This window comes from Platichthys flesus, chromosome 8 (genome assembly GCF_949316205.1).
Source record: "Platichthys flesus chromosome 8, fPlaFle2.1, whole genome shotgun sequence".
Taxonomy (NCBI): Eukaryota; Metazoa; Chordata; class Actinopteri; order Pleuronectiformes; family Pleuronectidae; genus Platichthys; species Platichthys flesus.
The window spans coordinates 10,396,780-10,419,288 of record NC_084952.1 but is presented as its reverse complement, the minus strand read 5'-3'; the positions used below and the strand labels follow the sequence as shown (position 1 = coordinate 10,419,288).

Below are 22,509 nucleotides of genomic sequence, written 5' to 3'. Positions count from 1 at the left end.
GTTTAACTACCACATATGTTTAGGATGTGGTTAAATGTACTTGGCAGGATGTGAGTGTCACCTGCTGCTGAAGACGTCTGTTGAATCTCCTCGGAAGTCGTGTTTTTATTAGAAAGCGGTTGTCACACATGGCAGTGGTTTTTATGAATTATTTTTTTTTTACCCTTGTATTTTTATGGTTTGTACTTACAATAATAAAAACCTTTGTGATCATTATAATACATTTTAATAATGATTGTTGTTCTTGTCATTATTAGGATTATCATGTCATTTACTATCGATAACAGAGAAGAGTTTCTGTCCTGTGGTCTGCGGCCATGTGGAGAAGAAGATGATGATCGTGTCTCGGACTGTTTGTTCCTCGAGTCGCCTCAATACAATGATGAATTCCTGAATGAATAATCTGTTTTAGATCTGTTGATTGATTTTTTTTTTTATGCTACACACCTTTATGAATATTATGGTTTGTTTATTGAAGATGAGTTTCTTTGTGAAAAGCAAAGACAGCCTAATATACGTGTCCCTGTTAAAAAGTGACCTGTCCCAGGTTATCAAATCAGGCAAAATTTTGTTTTTTGGCACAAAGAACACTAAAAGCTGGAGCATGTCTGCTCTGACTGAGATATCTCCATTATTTCCCCTGTTGTGGTTAGAAAACCTCTTTTCAGGATTAATATTATTAATATGTTGATATAGTGTGTAAAATAAATATCGGGATAAGTCGCTGAAGTCAAAATTGCAATAAATGTTCCAGACTACACAAATTCATCGTACTGAACACTCAGGTGTGAAAAGTAACAGTATCACACACACAAACTAAAAAGTGCTGCTGTGGAGATGTTTGTTTATTGAAGTAACACCTTGACATTTCCTCTTCTTGTGACACTGCTTATTTCTTCACCTACATCGTTAGTAAGGTTGATCTGTTTTGCAAGTTCTTCATATTATCTTAACACTATAACACAATGATTCCCAGGAGCACCAGACCAGCCGATAAGTATTTGCATGTGAAAACAGCTGCTTTGCTTGTGCGCGGCCACTTTGCATGTTTATATCCAGGCAAGGGAAGCTGCTGAACCTCGACCGATAACTGACAACATCTGAGCCGTGACAGCAACGGTGCACCTTCAATCAAGACGGCCTGCTTCACCTGGCGCGCTGGCTCGTTGGCTTGTGCCGGGCCTCACTGAGGACACCCAGGTAAGACCTGTTCATTAGCCCTGAGCCTGAGTGAGAGCTTTCAGCTGTCACACTTCTCCAGCTCCCTGCTCTCCACTCGCAGCAGCGTGCTCGCTCCCCTGAGGATGGTCACTGTCAGAAGACTTTATCGCAGGATCTGCCGCCTGGCAAAGGCTGCGGCCCAAACGCAAAACAAGAAATATGAGAAATGGTGCAGCACAGCCGGTGGCATCATTGTGCATGATGAGGTACGACAATGATTTCACACAAGTTAATGAGAGGGAATTCCACCTGAGAAGGGTTTGGTGAGATATGTGTGCATGCTGGTTTCATGGGAGCACTTCTTTAAAGTTGTTTACCTTGATGTTGGAATTGTTCATGTTTAATTTAATCAACAATCATTTAATTGCTTTAGCTAAAGAATAATACTCATACAGTGACAAATTCCCTTCCTCTTGAAGATCTTTTATTTGTTGATACTTAATAATGTAAAATTAAATATCAATTTAATATCTTTATTTTATTTAATTCTATTATATTTTTAAGAGTTTCTGTTAGTTTTCGTATCGTACATGTGGTTGTATATTATTGTTGTATGTGATGTATTGGTGTTGTCGGTCGGTACGTGGGCCTAAAGTGTGTCAAGGTTTAGTTCCTGTCATATTTGTGTAAAAAATCTAACAAATCTCATAATTGTTTGAAAGCTGAAATGTTGTCATGATTCGTACGTCTTTCAGAAGTTTAGCAACGTTTAAACAAAAACATAAATTTGACTTTATTCTAACTTTCCTGAAACTACTGCATCTCATGATTTTAGAGGTTTTCTGCTTAAATCTCAGAGATTTCCTCGACACGTGCACATTGTAGAAGGTCCCGGACGCAGAAGAGCTATCGTAAATCTGCTGCTGACAGTGTGTCCCGGTTTAAAGCTGCATCGAGTGACTCTTGCAGTGCATCAAAAGCACAATGAGCACATCTGCCTGGACCGTGTTCCCACATCAGAGTATTTCTCAAGACGTAGGCTGAGAACAGTTTGATCGGTGTAACCGTACTTCCTCTTTTGCGGCTTGTTGCTATGGCAAGACTTCCCTTACAGGCAGGAAGTAACACAAAGTGATGGGGTTTTTTGAGTGTGTGTATGAAGATTGTGCATCATGTTTGGGTGGAGCACTCTGCTGTGTCCCCTTAGAGTGTGCACGTCGCACAGGAGCTCAGCTCGTGGTCTGGTGTCTGGGCCGTCATGGCGAAGAACAGCAACGCTCAGAGGATTCCCGTCGGTCACATGGTGAGCTGGAACCGGTCTTTGTCTGGATGGGTTTGGTTCTGCAGCTGCTCCTGCTGGATCCGACTCATCCATTTTAGAATACAAGACGTTTAATCAGCCTCGACATAGTGGAGCTTTAGAAGTGTGAGTGTGTAAAGTCAAAGGGGAATGAGCCGGTGTCGGGTGTGTATACTTGTAAAGAACAGGAATGTCTTACAAAAGTCTTCTGGTACTTTCTCAATCTGCCTTTCTGACACGATCGAGCTGAGATCCAGGTCTGAGTGCAGACTGTGTGACGGTGGTGTATTCTTGTGGTGGCTTGTCAAATCCAGTATCCACCTATCAGCGGTGCCAGAACCAATGAAGCGGTATGGCTGCAGTCGGTAGCTACTGAGTCAGTTGCGGTAAATGAGCCATCCAACTACGTCAAGCTGTCAGGTGGAGGCCAAGCTGGCTCTGGGCTACTTAACGTGACACCATTAGGTTTCTAAGGAAAGGGTTTAACTCAAAGTCAAAAGGTGAGAGATGTATTTCTCATAAAAGGTGGAGAGAACACGGATGTTCCAATGATCAATCGCACAGAACATGTTTACTTATCTTCTGCGGGGAATCCTACTCCTGTCGTATATTCTCTGCTGTTTACTGGTCAAAGGTCTGAAAATATATATTATATAGAACTTTTCTAGTCTTGATGATCACTCAAAGTGCTTATACTGGACAGAGTTGCCCATTCACACACACATTTATACAGTGCATCTACGTGCAGCACTTTCTCACACACAGTCGGTGCAGCCATTATGAGGGGCAATTTGGGTTTCAGTGTCTTGCCCAAGGACACTTTGGCAAGCAGCCTGGGGGAGACCAGAATCAAACCAACTTCCGGTTAACGGGTGACCCTCTCTACCCCCTGAACCAAGGCATCCCCAGACTGAAAGGTCCATGACTATAGGACCTTTCAGTACGATTTTCCTGCAAAATTATAAATAAACGTTTTGTTGCGTCATTCCTCTTATGTACTTTCTTACACTCCGGCCTTAGTCCAACAATGAGTTTAGACGACAAAACTTGCAACTTTGATTCCCAGGAATTCTGCGTTACTTCAAAAACCAGAGCTAGATTTGGCCTTTGGCTTTTACCATTTTGTGTGACATGAGCTGATGTTGAGAGAGACACACGTTTTTAATAACCCAACACGTATCTGTCAGTATGACTCAGCAATCGATTCTGGCTAAAGCAAAAAATTGTGAAAACCATGACTCGCATTTCGGGAAAACTCAAATCAAAAAAGCTGCATGTCCAAGTTTGAGAGCCGTGCCATGTCCAGCTCAGATCACTGGAGAATGAATATGAAGAATGAAAATTTAACCAAGAAGAACCAACAGAAGAGTTAGGTCAGCAGAAGTTTAATTTAAACATTTAAACGACTTGTGAGGCAACATTGATGAAAGTAGAACATTGAGAGTTTGATAAACAAAGTGTTACTTCCTACTTTATTTTTACCAACGTTTACCCCTGGTGTGTACTCGGCAGAAGTAACACATTCAAACACACATGCACATACAGGTTTGTGCAGCTTTCTTCATGAGGACTTTGCATTGACTTCCATTCATTGTGGACAGCCAAACCAATACCTCCTAACCGCAGCTATTCTGAATCCATACCTAACCTTAACCTCACCACAATGCACTTCTTACCACAAATGTTACCCAGGAGCTCAGAAACCATGATTCACTTCATTAGGACCAGGCCTCGGCCCCCATGTGGTCTACTAATCTGAACAGGGCCAGTGATCATGCTATTCATGGTCCTATTGAGTTAGCAAATATAAGTATAAACACATTTTAAACGGATTCAGTTAACCTGCTGGTCTGATATCCGTCCCAGATCTGTACTTTGGTTCTTCTCACACTCAATTGTGAAGAGGATGTTATGCGCTCTGAAAGCTGAATGACTTATTTTCTTCAGTGTCACAACCACTTCCTGTGAGAACAGCCCAGCCTGATTGCACTGAGCCACTCTACAAAGAAACATGCAGCTGCTGTTAACTTTTCACTTCCTTAATGTCAGCCTCTCTGCTTTGAATACATGTGACTGATTGGTTATATTATTATGAATTTACATTTACTGTTTTTATGATTTTCAGTCAATAGTCAAGTGACCGTTGAACTGAGAGGAAAGTTTCTTTGGAAGTACAGGAATTTGTCACGTTACACAAGCGCCCACTCGTCCATGACGACTTGTATTCAGTCTGATCAGATGTTTTTTAATTTGTGTTAAGTGTTTTATCTCTCTCTTCACAGAGCCAGGCGGTGTCAGACGGAGGTAAGCGTGAACTGCCGACGTGCACACTGGCAATCCTGTATTTCTACAATCTGAACATGTCCATGCACGACCGATGAAGACCTGATTCAGTCTCATTCTTGGTCACGCTTCCCCTTGCTGATAGCTGGGTGTGTTTTGTGCCTGGATGTGTTGTAGAGCTGAACATGTCTGCACGGAGCTGTGGAGGCAGCAGCTCCAGTCTCCCGGGGACTCCGGGCGGAGAGGCCGGCCCCGTTAACGGCGTGCTGAGCTGGGCCGTTTCGTTCGAGAAGCTGCTGGACGACCCGTCCGGTGTCCGTAACTTCACGGTGAGGTTCACCTGACACGCGTACAAGCTTTCCAATGACCCCTCGCTAGAGGTGTGTGTTCATGCAGTGTGTGTTTCTCCACAGGCCTTCTTGAGGTCTGAGGTGAGTGCAGAGAACATTTTATTCTGGCAAGCTTGTGAAAAGTTCAGGAAGACACCACCCACCTCATTGGACAAGGTAGATGACGCTTTTTTTTGCAACCATTTGCATGGTTTGATAAATATTCCTGTGTTTTTTTATTTTAGACAAGAAGTTGATTATTTACAGTGACTGTGAACTGAGCTGCTTTGTTCCTCTAAACAAATCCATGTAGGGATCTGCAGCCACCATGTGTGATTCTATGATGTTAACAATGTTTACGCAGCATTTTCCAGAACAGATACATTTCCTGTTGACGTCAGTGATATAAAGTTGTTTGAGACAAAGACCTCTGCAGCAAGCTCTCAAATAAAAGTAGCATAAAAGCTTCCATCAACTCTTGTGCTGCCATTTCTCATTTCTCTGAGAAACAAATCAAATTTGAGTTAGTTATTGATTGCATGACTTCCAGTTGACGAATGGAAAGCGTGGATTTCATTGTTATTGGTGCAGGATGTAAAAAAAAAAATTCAAAACGGAAGACACCAACCAAATGAAAACACTCAGTCAGATGAAATCGAAAGGGAAACTGGTTCACTGTGTCACTCGGGCATCAAACAAAGTCTAGGTATCAAGAGGATGATTTGGTCTGAGACCTCTATTGCATTTCCAGCTGAAAACAGCGGCTCGCTCCATCTACAACACCTACCTGTCCCCCAGCGCTCCCTACTCTGTGAACATCGATGACACCGCCAGGACGGAGGAGAAGGACCTGGAGCAGCCCACACCCGACATGTTTAACAAGGCCCAAGCACAGGTCGGTTTCAGAGTCCGTTCTCAGCAGAGTAACCCAGTGCTGGTGCCTCGGCTGACCGCTTGTACCACTGTCCCCGCTCTGCGTCAGATATTCAAGCTGATGAAGATGGACAGCTACAGGCGCTTTGTGCGTTCTCCTCTGTACCACAGCTGCACCCTGGGAGGAAATCTTCAACCTCAGCCCTCCCATGAGCCACTCCGCCTGGGATCCTGTGAGGACATGGCCACGAGAAGCCCGTCGTTCAGTGACCCAAAGGTAGATTGCTGGGGAGGAAATGGCCAGGGATGGGGGGGGGGGGGGGGGGGGGGGGGGTGTGACAATTTCTGTTCTTAATTTTGCTGAAAGAACTTGTGTCTCAAACAGAACAAGAAGTCAGACTTTCACAGTTTGCCAGGGGGCTGGGCTGTCTCAGAGAAACCGCGACAAAACGGAGGATCCTGGGGGGGTACAGTTCCTGTCGAATGCTTAGGCCTCAATTCCCGTCCTGCAACTTTATTCCTGGCTGACGTCTATTTTCTTGCCATTAATTCCAATAGATGCATCCAGCACACAGGGTGCAGGCTCCCGGAAGGAATCCCATGTGTCGGCCGTATCAACCAGCAGCCTGGAGCTTGGTTCCCTCTGCAGGCAGATGGAGGTCAGTGCAGTGGCAATGGGTTTGTGGTTTGTTCTGTAGCTGTAGCTGGTTACTGTGAAATTGGTTATAGGCAGTGAGGCACACATGAATGTACATATGTGAAATGTCTTACTCTAGGTCATTTCCTCTCTTCTCTCTCTGGAGAACGGCAAATCAAGTCCCCGCTCTCCAACCAAGGGAGGTGGCAGTCGGATAGAGGTGCAAGGGGGCTACTGCTGTGTCTACCTGCCCGATGGCAGTGCCTCCCTGGCCCCCACGCGGAACGGCCAACCCATCAAAGACATGCTGGCCAGCCTGTGTGAAAAGAGAGGCTTCCCACTGAAGGATGTCATCATCTACCTTCACCAGAGGGACAAGGTGAGCGGCCGGTCACAGCTTTAAAGGTCCACTGTGTACGATTTGAGGTGAAAGGGATCTACTGGTATAAATTGCATATAAAATAGGTTGAATCAAGTGTTTTCATCTAAACATTTTTATTTATCCTAATTTGGGGGCTTTATATTTAAATATTTTATATTTAGATCAGGAGGGGGATCCTCTTTACGGAGGCCACCATGTTTTTTTACAGAAGCCCAGACCGTACAAACTAAACACATTTTGAGTTTTTATGAAAAGTAAAGACTACCATAGGTTCTCTTTCATGTTTGGAAGGGGAGGGTGAGGGGTATTCAGCTGCAACACAAAACCTCACCACTAGATGTCACTAAACTCTACACACTGAACCCTTAAGAAATAATATCAACTGGACGACACTGTAAAGTATAGACTATGCCCTTCCTGTCCATACATCCATCCCTCAAAGCTACTTTTCACGTTGGACTATCTGTCTGACTCAAGTGTTCCAGGTTGGAGCTGATTTCTGTGATGTCTCTGTCTGTAACACCGTTGCTCTGTCTCTGCAGCAGCCCTTATCTCTGGACCAGGACTGCTCCGTGCTGAGGGATCAGCAGGTCTCTCTCGAGCTCAGGGTGATGTTTGCGTGAGTCAAATGTGTCACTTCCTTTGCTTCCTTTTTTTTTCTGTCTGAGCCTTGCAGGGTTTCACACATCACCCACTGCAGCACGTCACTCGTCACCATGTTGGAGGGAAGACCCTGTGTTCACACCAGTTCTAGAGACATTTGACTAGCCGGCCTAATTTTGATTTGAGTCATCATTTGCACTATATGCAATTAGAGACGTTTCTGCGTCAAATTATAGTTGGATTTCCCTCTGAGATAACATTGGGTGTGTGATTAATCTGACTTGTCCATACATGTTTCAGGCTGGAGATCGCCTTCACTGGTAAGACAGTGGGGATCATGGCGAAGTCCAGTAAGACGCTGCAGGAAGCCCTCTCTGTGGTGATGCAGAAGCACGACCTAAAGCCACAAGAGGCTCTCGTCACCATGGTGAGTGTTTCTGAATGAATGAGACATAGTATGCAGCCTGTTCCCCTGATAATCACTTTCGTCAATTATACAGGAAGGAGCATTTTTTAAAGCTCATGAATAGACACAAAATAATACAAGCATGTTAGAGAAGTTCTCTGATATTTTCAACCTACGAAATATCACAAAAGAAATTCACATCGATGACTCACAACCGTGTTTCACATTTGTTAAAATATAATCCTTTTTCAAAATGTGTTCTGTCTGTCCCATCAGCAACGGATTACATGTCAGTGGGCATGTTAATATTTCTATTAAATCTTTAATTTTAATTTGATTACTGAAAGGGGAATGTTTAAAACCATTTAGTTATTGGTCTAAGTAATTAGATGACATAATTTTAGTAATGAGGTGGATCTTGATCTTCACAAAACTCTGCAGCTCATTGTGTGTCAGTCCAACTGAACCCTTTCAATGTTTTATTCTCTTCTCTGTTTGAAGGTTGGAAGCGATGAGCCTGTGAACATGAGCAGCTCCGTGTTCCGATTGGCCAATAAGACGCTGCGACTTGACAAATCCAAAGGTTAATGTTCTTGTCAACTTAAAACAAGACTGTTTTACTTTGATATAAACTAGAATATCAGTAGAGGACACACCTCCTCCAAGGCTCAGCAGCCCCCTTAAATCCAATCAAGTTGCACCAAATTCCACACGCCCATAGATATAAGTTTACTACATGTGCCAGATAGATTTTTTTATTTTCATCAAGATCCATGAATTATTCTTGGTAAATTGATGAAAATGTTGAAAGAAGTCTATCTTACAATATTAAAGAAACAAATCCTGGTTCCTCCTGCTCATCCTGATACAGTTTAAAGTTTCTTCCCTGACCCTGTTTGGGTTTTTATTTGGAACAGCACCAAGTTACACACTCATGAATCAGTCCACTAAAAGTGTCTGATATTTGTTTTATTGATATTCATAAATCACTCTGACAAATCATCAAAGATGTTTAAAAATATTACAAAAACTGATGAAGATTTTACGACCCAGACCTGCAGCAAAACTTACCAGGTTCTTCCTCGGGTCGTGCCCCACCTGTCCAAAATATTTCATTGGGTTAAATATCGGAGGAACACTATTCAGACACTGGTATCAGGGTGAATCTTGAGACGTAACTTCTTTTCTTACATTTAGGGGCTCACACTGCTCTTCAAAGCAGAGGATTAAATAAACTCTGGCCAAAGAGCAAATGTGGACAACATGATGAGGCACATACTATCTTTCAATCCATGTTTGCGTTTTTGTTTGTCTGTGGGTGACCTGAGGGATTACGCTTTGTGTGACCTCTTCTGAATACTGCCTGAACCCTGCCTGTGCCTTCTACTTGTTTAATGGATACCGGTACACTGTGTGTGATGAGAGTGACTGAAGTGTTTCTGCATGTTTAGCAGGGAAGAAGAGAAATTCCTGTCATGTCCACTTCACTGCCCTGGTTGGTTTTCTTCTTCTTTCCCTCTGCGTCACTGCCTGCACGTTCCTTTCTTCCTGCTCTGATTTCTTTGTGTATTTGTGTGTTTTGTGCTTCTCTGTGGGTTGAAATGTCAGAGACCATTTTGTTTGTTGAGAGCCGTGTCACTTTGAGTTCACTCCACTGCTCTCCCCCGAACGCTGAGAGACCAGTACCGACTTCACTCCGGATCAATGCCCCCCGCCTCACATCCGCAGCACTGAGAGAGGAGAGGGGCTGAATCACACCAGTTTCTAGTCAAGATTATTTTTTATTTGGCTAATGCCTTTGTTTAAGTTCCCTACCATTATCACATGACCACTGAGGAGTTTCTGTACCAGGACAGACTAAACTCATTAAGTTTATTTTTGTGGTTTGAACAGGAAAAGAGCAGAGCAACATTTCCAGGGGCAGTGGTTCAGCTGTAGCCACACAGGTGAGGCTGCTGAGATGCTTTTGTTTATTATTAATATTACTATTACCTAAATAAAGATAATGAAGGTTATTATTTTAATACCAAGGCTGTGTGAAGAAGGGACAATAACCTTCATTATCATTTATACAACACCTTTTTGAGTTTTTATAACAAACGAAACTTAGCACATGTTTGGGAGGGGAGGGTGAGGTGGGGGGTATTCAGCTGCAACATGCAACTTCACCACTAGATGTCCCTAAATTCTGCACACTGAACCTTTAAATCTGATCGCTGACAATACATACAGTGCACTATCGTGTTTTTTTTTTTCTTTTTTACGAAGCTTAAGGCTTAGACGTCACAAGTTCTCGTAAGAAGTTTAAACATTTTGTGATTTGTAGAATTCATATTAGTCTCTTGAAATTTAAAACCTGTGAAATGTTGTTCTATATGTAAACACTACTGGAATCTGTTCTGCTCCTGCAGGCAGGAGCAGTGAGCGGAGGTGACGTGCAGGCCAGATCATCGACAGACCGAGTCAGGACTCAACCCAAGCCCAGTAAGAACCGCGAGATGGATGGTAGGATGCTCAGCAGTAGCAAGGAGGGTTGGGCAATATGGCAGCACGTATTGAAAGATGATCAAGAAAAATACAGCCCCTCGATGAAGCGGCCATTACTATATTGAGTATATAGGTTTCAATCAATGTGCTGAAAAATCTGGTTTTCAGTTTGGAAATGTCTTCTTGACCTTGTATTGTGTTCCTACAACACAAAAGAAGTGGACACTGCTCAAATGTTTGTTCATATTTACAAAGCAGTCTCACCACAAAGTGCATTTAAAAGCTGCAGTTCTTCCATCACATGTCGTTCAGCAGATTACAGCAGCATTACAACAGAATGGAATCACTGGAGTGCATAAACCTCTGTCAAGGCCCAACAGTCCCCTTATGACAGCACGTTTAAATTCACCAGATCAAGGTTTTGATTTGGAAGCAAAAACTGCAATGTTAAAGAAATTAGGGAAAACACATCCTAAATCCAGCTCTGGATTCAGATCCACACAGAAATTTTGATTTGTTCTCTCTCTTGACCCATTTCACATCCTTCCATCAAGTTTTATAGTAATTTGTTACATAAAAAAAATATACAAATTTATAATCTACTTAATTGAACAAGTGGTGAGACCGTTTTGTCAGCTTTTCTAATCAAAAGTCATCAAAGAACTTAAATTATTAAAATGATATACATAAAACAATATGGCAACTTAATCTTTATCAATAAAGATTGTACCCATATCACCCAACCCTAGTATCTAGTCAGGACAAAGGGTTTTAGTTCTTACATGGAACCTTCTTTTTCTGACATTCTGCTTTATTGATCAAGAATACGTTGGAAGTTTTAAGCTTACTACAACATGTTCTCATCTACAAAATTGGAATATCTCAGGCTGATTAAGATAAATGTTGGGATGATCATGATATTCCGTCTGCGTCAGGGTTTCTGGACATGCTGACGAGAGCTCAGTGCAGGGTGGACGACCAGCGGGGCCTCCTGACCAAAGCGCAGCTACAGGTGCCGCTGTTTCTGCAGCTGCCCTCAGACCAGGGACCCAACATGGAGTCGAAGGAGCGCGGTGCAACCAGCTCCCCCGCTGCAGAGCCCGGAGAGAAATCGGGGAACAAGTCGTCACTGCCTCCGCATCCAGCCGGAGCAGCGAAGAGAGTCCCTGAATCTGCTGAATCTGAATCGAAAGAATGCAGAGAAACTGATGTTTGAAGAACATCCATGTGCTGGGATGGGCTCAGACAAAGTTGCCCATCACAGAAAACAAACAAATTTGAGTCCCAACTTGTTAAGCACTTTTTATGACTGTTTGCGTATAAGCTCTGAGACAGTAGTGAGCTACCAGCTCTGTTGCTGATGTCGGCCTCATGAGGAAGAAGAGATCATGGAAAGCATTTATAGTGTCATCTAAAAAACACTACACACCCTGATTGGGTATGTATGCTATGAATTGTTTGATGCAACCCCTAAATGTAAGAAAAGAAGTTAAGTCTCAAGATTCACCCTGATAACAGTGTCTGAATAGTGTTCCTTTGATATTTAATGCTGTACAGTGTGAGTTTGTTTCTTCCAGCTTTTCTCCAAACTCTAAGCTAAAACATGTTTCTGTGCAGGAACCGGTGAATGTCCAGATGGGCCTTTTTGAAGTGTGTTTTCTGAATTGAATATTTTTGTAATGCTTTTACAGCTTTTAATATTTAGAATTGTTGTTTTCATATTGTGTGCCTATACTTGCGATTGTGAAATGAATGTTTGCGCTACTGGTTTGCAGTGATGGCACTTCATGAAGCCCTGGTCAAGACCTGTTTTCCTGTCACTTTATATTCTACTGTACATCAGGGTCCATACCTGTTTTATGAGTAAAGTGATCTTATAGAGAGTGATTCCGATAAATATCACAGGGTGTATGCGAAGAATTAAAATGTTTCATGATGGAACGTGATCCTTTTTGTCCGTGTTTGCAGTTCGGGGAGGGAAAACGTTTGCTTTCACCTTTTTACATCCTCAGATGGGACCTTTACTTTGACACTGAGGTCAGGTTCTGGTTTGATAAATGTTATGTGATTTGATTTCATACAAAGTGCAGCCGGAGCCCAATGACCCTGGCTGTATGAGTCATGCAGTGTCAGACCAGTCAGTACAGTTGTAACCCTCTTCAATTGATTACGTGCTTCCATGTGCCTCCTTCACTTGAGTCTTGTCATGAACTGATGTCATTTCTGCACAGTGATGGGGACCATCGCAGCCCTCTGATTGGCTCTTTGCGATCAGTTTTTGGCCAATGATTCGCCTCTTGTGTCTGCAGACTTGTTGCTGGCAGGTGTTTTCCAGTTGAGGAGCCTGAGAGATACTATTATGTGGGAAGTGTTTAGCCATTGTGTGGGTTACAAAACAAATTAGCTGAGTCATAGATGGATTATTCCCCATGAGATGATGTCAGCAGCATCCATATTTCCCAAAAGGCATGTGACTCGCCCACCTTGTCTGTATCAGCTTGTAATAGTCACTGAAGTTATTAACCTGAAACAAAGAACCAAGCTGTATTTGGACGCATCAATGTGCAGAGTTCAACACCTGTTTGTCCTTCCCACTGCCGGGCTGATGAGACATTGTCATGCACAGCTATGATTGGCACACCTGGTGTGTGTGTGTCTGTGTGTGAGTGGTGCGTAGGCAGACCTATGAATGGGCAGAGAGGGGTGTGCTCTCGCAGACACCATAGCAGCAGTGAGATGAGGAGTGCCGTCCACTCCACCGCACGTCTGCTGAACTGAGAGCAGGGAAGAGGGAAGACGAAGGGAGGTGAGTGGCTGAATTACCCCCTGAAGCATTTCATCAATATCATTCATCTGGGGCGATCGCTGTGTTTGTACTGTCATTAGATGAGTGTGCCTGTCCTCTCTCCCTCTGTCACTCCCATCATTCATCCTCCCCTCCTGTCTGTCTCATGCTTTCTTGAGATAATCTCATTGAGCTAACGTTTTCATGAAGATTGCGCTCCGGCTCTTTCTTCTCTGTTTCATTTTGAGCCTGTAAGAGATTTTTTTATACCTTTTTTTTTTTTTTTTTTTTTTTTAAGAAAAGTGTTCTAATGGGAGCAGTGCAAGATTCTCACCGTGCCTTTGAGACTCCTGCAGGGAGAACACACAAGTGCTGTAAAACAAAAGCCATCCATCAGATCAGTGCTCACACATCTACTGTGCATGGACAGATTCTGCTGAGCCGGTGAAGGACGTGGAGTTTGTGCTCAGTGTGTTAGAACTGAAAATGATAGTGCATTCATTAGCACTGTCTCAGTTATCAGATGAGAAACACATGCCTGAGCTGCGAATCAGGCTGGGAGCAGCTGTGTCGGGCGTCTCCAGACTAAATCCATCCAGCTGGGGGGGTTGCATTGTGTGTGTGTGTAAATGTGTCACACCTGAACGTGGCCGAACAGACGGCCCATCATCATCAATTACAGGACATTATGTCCTTGCCCCTGTGAGCCGTCTTAATGTGCTCTCTGGACAGCGGCTGGTGCAGCTCCTGGCAACATGCACACCTCTGTGCACCAGTGTGTGCATGCATGTGCACGTATACAACCTCTACGAGTGCGCACATCCGGCACATGTGAGATGATGTCAGATACAGATTATGCTGAGGCCACAATGTCAGACCAGGACTTCAGATTGACCTCCTGGACTGGAGCTACACAGTGATTAGTGGACCCGACAGATTGGAAACCATCTTCAAGGTCTCCATCACTCAACCCGGGGCTTATGGGACATTTCCTGTCACAGTCATTACTGCTAGATGATCGAATGAATGGACATTGATGATCTCCAGCAGGTAGTTGTTTGATAGATGGGCAGACGTTTTGGTGACTAAGTGTAAGAAGACAGCAGGAGTGAAGATGTAGGTATAACTTGGATGTACTGCTCCGTCATATCTTTCCTTTTCTCATGAAACACACACACACACACCCACACCCACTGAGATTAGGCTTGAGAAGCTCTTATTACATTCAGCTCCTCAGTTGGGGAGTTAATTAATACTGACCCAACATTCAAACTGAGCTAATGGTCTCTGCTGCTGGATTTAAATCACAGGAGCAGAATTTCTGCTGATATGAAGCAGATGTTTGCATCAGCATTATATTCACAATCTCATAGAACAAATCCTCTGTTGTTGTCGTGTGTCAGTCAGAGCGATGGGGCTGGAGGAGGAGGAAAGGTTTGGAAAGACTGGGAGGCAAAATATTATTTTTGACCACCCTTGCATTAAGAATTGAGTAGCTTTTAAGTCCAAAGTCTTTTTGTTGCTTTATGTGGTCACGTCATAGCGTCTGAGCATTTTGTGCATTTGTGCGTGTTGTCGGGCGTGTCACTTGGTTGGTTTGCCCATGTGTGCTAATTGGTGGAGAAGTGATTCTCAAAGCAGCTAAGATGCATTCCCTGCAGCTTCAGCTCCTGCCTGTGTCGCCTCCATCCCTTAAATCTTGCGTTGGGTCATTGTTGGGGTCTGCCAAGGAGGGATTTCTCATGTACGCAAAGACAGGTAGACAGTGAGAGAGAAAAACAGGGTGAGGTGAGTTCATTCTCTGTGAGGTAATTTCCTTGCGGGCGCTGGTCAGAGAGAAAGAGAGCACTCAGGACTCAGTGAAACCCTGCCCAGCCATCAGGGCTCAGATTAGCCTGCTCTGCTCCTCAAAGGGCTGTAATGCACATTTGAAACTAAGTGCAGGGAGAACAACAGCCTTACCCAGCCCTGGGTGTGCCAACTGAACCATCATGAATGTGGTAATAGGCCTCGTGTGAAGGTAGCGAGGACTCCAGTTGGTAAGCCCCTCTGGGCATTCAGTTGTGTCATTGAATGCGGTCCAGCAGGTAGGGTCTTGTTGGATATCACATATAATCCAATCCAACTGGGACATTCCAATGGAGTTCCCAGCAGCATCAAACGTGATGCTTCCACTGACGTCAACCGTCGCAGGGGCCGAGTGAGTTCCTGTCGATCAGTCCCCATTCATTCTTTATGAGCTGAACGCTTCCTGTGGAGCAGCGGGCTGAAGCAGGGAGCAGGGTGGTCCATGGATCAGCTTTTTGATACGTCTTTGCTCGGCAGGAGGGATCGCGAAGAATTCACATCTTGGGAAGAAATCATTTCATCATCATAGCTTCTCAGTGGGCTATAGAATACACAAAAACATACATTCCCTTCCAAGTTATATAAATTCTGTACATTTCACCAGAAAGGTTTCCACCATAGATTGTCTATGGTGGACAGCACGTCTCTACTTCCTTCTACTTTCCACAAATAAGGCTAAAATATCCCGATACCAACGCTGCCATCTTGCACATTTGGAGTCTGGGGTGGAGCCACGGTAGCGATACAAGCGCTCGACCAATCGTGAGTCAGTCTCAGAAGTATCTAATAACTCAAACAAAGCACATAAACAAACATCAGTATGATAAGAACTATCTAAAATGACAGAAACCTTCTTTGAGAAAAAATGATTTGACATGGGCTTTGATTTGACAGGAGGCCTGATGCATGACCTGTGGTGCAGTCGTCATTGGTGTCGCTAGACAGACAAACACCTATCAAACAAATACCTGCTGGAGATCATTAATTTCCATTCATTTGATCATTTAGCAGTAATGAAAGTGACAGGCAATGTCCGTTAAGCCCCAGGTTGAGCGATAAAGACCTTGAAGATGGTTTCTAATCTGTCGGGTCCACTAATCACTATGTAGCTCCAGTCCAGGGGGTCAATCTTAAGTCTTGGTCTGACATTGTGGCCTCCGCACATGTGTCACTAGACACCAATAAGGACTATAACAGATGTATTTGGACACTGAACTGTCCCCTGAGCATTTGTACTCATACTATCCGATCAGGGCCTCCAACTCAGCGACTGCAACAATATTTAATCATTGTATTTTAGTTTTTTAAATAGTAAAATGGTAAAAATCTGTGTACTATATTATCATGAAGATAAACAGATTCATTGATTTATGCTTAAGAGTCCAAGTGTCTACTCCAATTGATTAAGCCATTAATCCCAGTTCAGTGATGTGTGCATGAGATGTTGTTAAGCACCCAACAGACAAATTAAAAACCAGGTGGAAATGAGCTCAAAACAGCTCCTGCGGAAAAAGAGAGGATGAATCAGACTGAACAGTTTCCACACAGTCCTGATCAGGCAGATTAGGGGAGATTTTCTTTCTATTTGGTTCTTTTTTTACTCTGATTGGTTCTTTCTTTTTACTCTGATTGATTCTTTCTTTTTACTCCGATTGGTTCTTTCTTTTTACTCTGAGCAAATTAAATGTAAGAAATTAGGAAACATCAGAGGCTGTGGTTTGCTTCAGGTGACTTTGCCATTATAAATACATATGCGAATGACAATTGCATGAAAAACCCAAGCATAATCAATATTTAAAAAGTCCTAAAGCATAATTCTAACCATGATGTACCATGACAAAAGAAAAGCAAACACCACAAGATGCTCTTACAGATGGTTTCCAATCTTTCAGCGACGTCCTGTGGCCTCCACAGATGGAAGGAGCTCTGGACAACAACAGCTCAGATGTCGTGTGGTTGATGAAGGCCGTGCTCTGTGGCGGAAAGATTAGTTAGTGCACCGCGTGTTTATATTATTCAGACTCCCCGGTTATTTTGTACTGAATACCAAATTTATATAATGGCTTCATGATGAGCAACAGGTTTCAACCACATCTTCCAAATTCCCCAATGTCTCTTCTGTGATTACAGTCCCATCTGTTAGAAACCAGGCAGAATGAGAAACCAGTAAACCACCCATTTGTGTCGAAAAGCCGACGTTTATATCTGATCAAACTGGTCTGGTATCAGACAGAGGCGGCTATGGACAAGCACCAATCACATCACTGGACAAATATCAGTCTTATGCGACTGACCCAGACCCTGAGGTGTTTTGTCCCCGGCTGCTGAGGCTCCTGACACCAGCTGTGGACTCGACCTTTCAGTGCTGCAGGAGGTGGTTTTTGTCCTTCTTCTCATTGGGGGTTGAAATCTTCTGCCTCCTTTTAGTATGTTGTACTTTTTTTTACCTCCCCCAAGGATGTTATGGTTTCAGCAGCGTCTGTTTGGTTTCAGCAGGTTTACGCAAAGATTATTAACAGATTTCCACAAAACTTCAGGAAATAAGACTTGGGCCAAGAGAGTACACAATAAGTCCTGGGAGGTTCCATGGATTCACTTTATTTTATGTATGCCCCCTTCCTAGTGCCATGGTAGTTTTGAATATGCCTTTAAAGGTTCAGTGTGCATGAGATAATCGCGGAGCACCAGGGTGAAACCACTGAGGGAAAAACAAAACATTGAAATCAGTGATGTGAGTCACAGTCGCCATCTACTGAAAAGAGACCAGAACTGCAGTCTCCTCTGCTCGCTTGATTCGTGTCCGTCAGGAGCTCGAGATCAATCTGGGATCAGTCTAACCTCGCATTCATAACCTGGTCTTCACGCCAAGTACGTCCTGTCTGAGAGGCTTTGTGTGAAATGTCTGGTATTTAAATGGCGTTGTTGCACATCAACCAAACGACTGAGTAGCTCCTCATTATTCTGTCTCCTGTCTTTTCAGTTTTACAGACAGAGCTTCCAAAGGACATCATCAATCTCAAAGTTCCGTCAGCACTGAACGTCTGCTTGGGAAATAATTCAGCCATGGAGCAGAAGACAAATGAGGTGAGTGGAACACTGACATGCAAAACACTGGAGTCATTCTGGCCGTGTCTAACACGAGCATCCATCTCTGCAGAGTTCCAACACCACCTCTCCTCAGAAGCACATGAAGAACAGGTCCAAATCAACGGAGGAGATGCAGCAGTCGAAGAAGGTGAGCAGCGGCACCAAGGTCCAAACATCCTGAGTATCTCTAGCCTCTGATCAGATCTTTATTCTGACTGTCCTGTGTCATCTCACAGGCCTTCTCCTCACAAAAATCCCTCCCAGGCAGACCAGAGCTGGACAACGTGAAGGTGAGCGTATGTCAGTGCTCGAGAAGTGTCTGTACCCCTACCTCGCTTCCCAAAAACTCCAGAATAGATTACCAGGAAACTTGTAGTATGGCTCAGGGGAAACATCTTTCAATTTTTGTCTGGATCTGGATCAGGGGACGAAGCCAAGAAATTCTTTTCACTTTTTTTGAAATAGCGAGATAAGACCTTTTTCCACATTTTCGTTGATTTCTCAGAGAATAGTTGATAACTCTTGGATTTAAAACATCTGGCAAGTTTAGGGGACTGATATGAGTTTGTGTCATTCTGGTTAGTTGCTATTATTGTACAGTTAAAGCATAAACACACGTGTTCCCTGTGTTGCAGGAGTGTCCCGATGGCTCGGACACACCCTCGTCCTCCACCGAAGAAAGTGATAAATAAAAGGGACAATAAAAGCTACAAGATCATCATACAACAACATGATACACGTATACAAATGTAAATAATGTGCACAAGGTAACATGCACAATATTGAGGTTAATAGCGAACTACATTAGAAAATCAAGGAAGTGAAAATTTGATAAAGGAAACTGTAAAAGAAAAAGGTAAATTGAACAAACACACAAACGATCTGAGACAATCGCATGTAAACAAGCCATGATGATGCTGTCTTCATTGTACTGTCAGTGTCATATACATACCACACTGAATGTGTTTTGAGAATAAAATGATTACTCATCTGTTCTCACTCACACCAGGAATAAACTACTGCAAAACTCAAAATACTGAAAGTGTCTGAAAGAAAGAGCATCATTTTGTGATGTGAAACTGACAAACCCACATCCTGCTGTGTGAATGTGTGTGTGCTCACTACAGTAATTTATTCAGAAAAGAAAACATAAGAAGACAACAAATTAAGGGACGTGTCCAAAAAACGGACATGATTTTTTATTGAGAACTTAATTTTTCCTTCATCTCCATTTCACGACCCCATCAGATTAACCCACTGTTCATGAAAACTCTACAGGAGTTCAATTGCTTCATCTGTAGCAACAAACATATGTTTACACACTGATGCTCAGTATTAATGATCTAATGAGGTCATATACAATCAAACATCAGAAGGATCAAATCAATTATTACTCAAAAATACTGAAAGTGTCAGAAAAGAAGAGAGAAATCTAAACTCTGAGTGCACAACTCAAACCACTATAATTTGGAAACTATAAGTCCTATGAAGACATTGAGAATTCCAAGACTTTGCCGGACATACAGACATATTTGAAATAGAGTACAAAAATGGGACCATGGGAGCGAGTTATGCGAATTGATGCTCCTTCCAGAAAAGTTTTCTCTGAAATAACATTAGACCCAATGGAAAGGGATTGTTTTTTTCCTTAAAGGAGCTACACACCTCATGTAATGTGCTCCTAGCATTAGCTTAAGCTCCCGTCAACTTGTCCTTAAACACATTCAAACTCCACATTAACCAAAAAAGCCATCACCATGGCAAACATACGCTTTGATTTGAATCTGTATTGGATTGGCAGTGATGGCAGTTTTTTTTTTTTTACTTTGTCTTAAATGCTTGAGTTAAACATCAAGGTTAATCTTCCCAATGTAACATAAATCACATTGTTTGGTAGAATAAGCTACAGGTGTTTTTCCCACAATGCCTCGCTCTGCCTGGCCTTGGCGACCTAACCCTACTTAGCATCACGTTATAACGTATCACTCATTAAGAGAAGCAGCACAAAACACAAAAGAAGCCAGCAACAATATTCCCACATTTGCCATAAAAGCAACAGAAAACAGCACATTATCAACATGTAACAGCAGCAACTTCATAATATACAGTGGTTTCATTTTAAACTTGAATAATGAGCCTGAATTGTATTGGTTAGCATGCTGGGTAAATACAGTGAGCGAGTGAGACATGACTTACCTCAGTCAAGGTCAGAGTGCAATAGCAACTGTCTTAAACTTTAACAGTATTTAAGGCAATCAACAGCCAATCAGAGGTCTCCTATAAAAATACCTCCTTTGATGCTGTTCATCACAGCATCAAAGGAGGCATTGAGAGACTGTCCCTGTCAATCAAAATAATCTATTTCAAATCTTAGCATCTGGTTGCTATGGTGATAGAACCACCTCCTGATGAGGAAGTTTTGCGATCACATTGAAAACAGAAAACAGCACATTATCAACATGTAACAGCAGCAGCTTCTTAATATTTGTATAACTCAATTCTTTACATTGTTATATAATTACCTTTATACCTGTTTACATGTTGATAGCAACATAAACATAATGTAAAGCTAACATTCATTAAAGGTCCAGTGTGTAAGATTTAGGTGACAGGGATGTATTGGTAGAAATTTAATATAAAATAATCCTAGTGATGTTTTCAGTTGTGCGTTTCATCTAAATTTTACAAATTGTTGTTTACACACTGACCCTATAAGATACCATGGAGGTAATGATGACCCAAGGCCCTGCAGCACCTCCTAGAGGTCGTAGTCTCAAACTAAGGCAATGAGAGATGTGCGTAATGATTAGCTCAGGAAACAAAACCTTAAGTTTGATGTAAGATATAGTTTCATAAATGTGTTTTTATAAATGTGATAAAATAAGTTTAAAGATTTCGATTCTCCTCAAGGGTGAAGCAGTTCTTGCATTTTTTTTTTTTTTTTTATACTGTTAGACAAACTCAAGTGGTGGTTCAAAACAATATCAGGTAATGCGGTTGATAAAAGTATGTTTGGCAGCTCAATTTTTGTTTACAATGCATATACTTGTACCTTTATGTAAAAAACTACTTTTTATTTCAAATTAGTTATTTCCAAATTGCCACATTTTTGCACCAAAGCCAAAGAGCTGGAGTTTCCTGACATCATTACTTTACCTCCCAACCCTGTTTCATACTCGCAATAATAAACACAAACATATACCGAGCAGGTTATTGATGTACGTGCATCACTCGCCACAGGTCCAGGGATAACAAAGCGACATGTCCCTCTGATCGCCTTCCCTTGATTAACAGACTGGAAAGCTTAATGAAAGCATCATCTGGCATTGCCCAGTGCAAGATTAACACAGGATAACAGGGCTCTCTGGGGAGGGGGGGTGGGGAGGACAGGACGGGACTAACGCTGCGCACTTACAGTACGTTGATTGGCAGGTGTCCTGAGAGGGAGGATGGCCTCTGCCGACCTGCTGGCCTCTGCCTGGTTTATCCCCATGGCTGCACAGTGGCATCGCCTCGACTTGCACATCTGGAGCGAGGATTAGCATCAGCATGGAGATCCAGAGCCCGGCCACAGATTTAGGCACTGCTTGTGTGTGTGTGTGTGTGTTTAATTGATTACATGTGTTTTTCCTCATGTGAGTGTGCATCTCTTTTTATCTTTCCACTTCTTAATGAAGTTGGAAAATCTCAAGGATTTCTGTGTTCGCCATCCCTGACAGCAGCAGCAGCAGCTCCAGCTCCAGCTGCCTTAACAACAACAAAAACAAAAACAACAACAACACAGCCTTTATCTCTCTCTCTCAGCTCTCGTAGTAGTTTGGGCAGCAACAGCTCAGTTGGAGCGGGGGGGGGGGGGGGGTCATTAAGTTTTGCTCCTCGGAGTTCATGGATGTGAGGTAAGCAGGTTTTGCCGATTTGGTGGAGATCCGACAGAACCCTTAGCCCATCTAATTATTAATAAGTGCTCCACAACCCAGGCCGTCGAGGCGTTCTCCTGCGCTGAGGAGGAGATCGCCTGTGAGCGGCGGGGTGTGCAAGGATAATCTCCCTCATAGTTCATTTCCAATCCAACATGATCTTGAATCCTGGCAGGGCGGCTAAGCACCTGATCGTCCTGCACAGGTCCAGCAGATTACACACCGTCTATATCTGAAATACTTCCACGGACTTATCTCGAGGAAGAAATGATCATTTAATGCCTCGGCTTTTACCTTTTGCCGGGGCGACAGTACGGGATCAAGATGCCTGCGTGAGAAGCAGGGCAGACATGATGCATTCTTCCAACACCTCCCACTAGATGTCAGATTTCTCCTGCTCATAAATGTGAA

At 43.0% G+C, this 22,509-nt stretch overlaps 1 protein-coding gene and 1 long non-coding RNA gene across 6 annotated transcripts; both read left to right on the top strand.

Annotated features, from left to right (window-relative positions):
* The first annotated feature begins 1,165 nt into the window (after positions 1 to 1,165).
* LOC133959027 (regulator of G-protein signaling 14-like) lies at positions 1,166 to 12,407 on the top strand. 5 transcript variants are annotated; one of them, XM_062394095.1, is made up of 16 exons: positions 1,166 to 1,427; positions 2,369 to 2,464; positions 4,744 to 4,765; positions 4,922 to 5,073; positions 5,158 to 5,250; positions 5,825 to 5,968; positions 6,056 to 6,223; positions 6,332 to 6,413; positions 6,505 to 6,605; positions 6,723 to 6,962; positions 7,508 to 7,584; positions 7,869 to 7,995; positions 8,476 to 8,557; positions 9,868 to 9,920; positions 10,386 to 10,458; positions 11,397 to 12,407. In XM_062394095.1, the coding sequence occupies exons 1-16, from the start codon at positions 1,305 to 1,307 to the stop codon at positions 11,675 to 11,677; spliced, it is 1,914 nt and encodes a 637-aa protein (XP_062250079.1). In that variant the 5' UTR covers positions 1,166 to 1,304; the 3' UTR covers positions 11,678 to 12,407. The 5 variants fall into 5 exon arrangements, with proteins under 5 accessions (XP_062250079.1, XP_062250078.1, XP_062250080.1 ...); XM_062394094.1 differs by having other exon boundaries at positions 1,172 to 1,427; positions 10,386 to 10,479; XM_062394096.1 differs by having other exon boundaries at positions 1,175 to 1,427; positions 6,750 to 6,962; positions 10,386 to 10,479.
* Positions 12,408 to 13,044: 637 nt separating this feature from the next.
* On the top strand, positions 13,045 to 19,215 carry LOC133959028 (uncharacterized). Its single transcript, XR_009921760.1, has 5 exons — positions 13,045 to 13,267; positions 18,075 to 18,178; positions 18,252 to 18,329; positions 18,418 to 18,471; positions 18,817 to 19,215. It is a non-coding gene; the product is annotated as an uncharacterized LOC133959028 (long non-coding RNA).
* Positions 19,216 to 22,509: the final 3,294 nt, after the last annotated feature.

Bases quoted from the DNA above. Each gene is read 5' to 3' on its own strand.
- LOC133959027 (XM_062394094.1), top strand. From the start codon at position 1,305: ATGGTCACTGTCAGAAGACTTTATCGCAGGATCTGCCGCCTGGCAAAG. The intron at 4,766-4,921 runs GTAAGCGTGAAC...GATGTGTTGTAG, and splicing joins CCAGGCGGTGTCAGACGGAG to AGCTGAACATGTCTGCACGG. The intron at 5,074-5,157 runs GTGAGGTTCACC...GTTTCTCCACAG, and splicing joins CCGGTGTCCGTAACTTCACG to GCCTTCTTGAGGTCTGAGGT.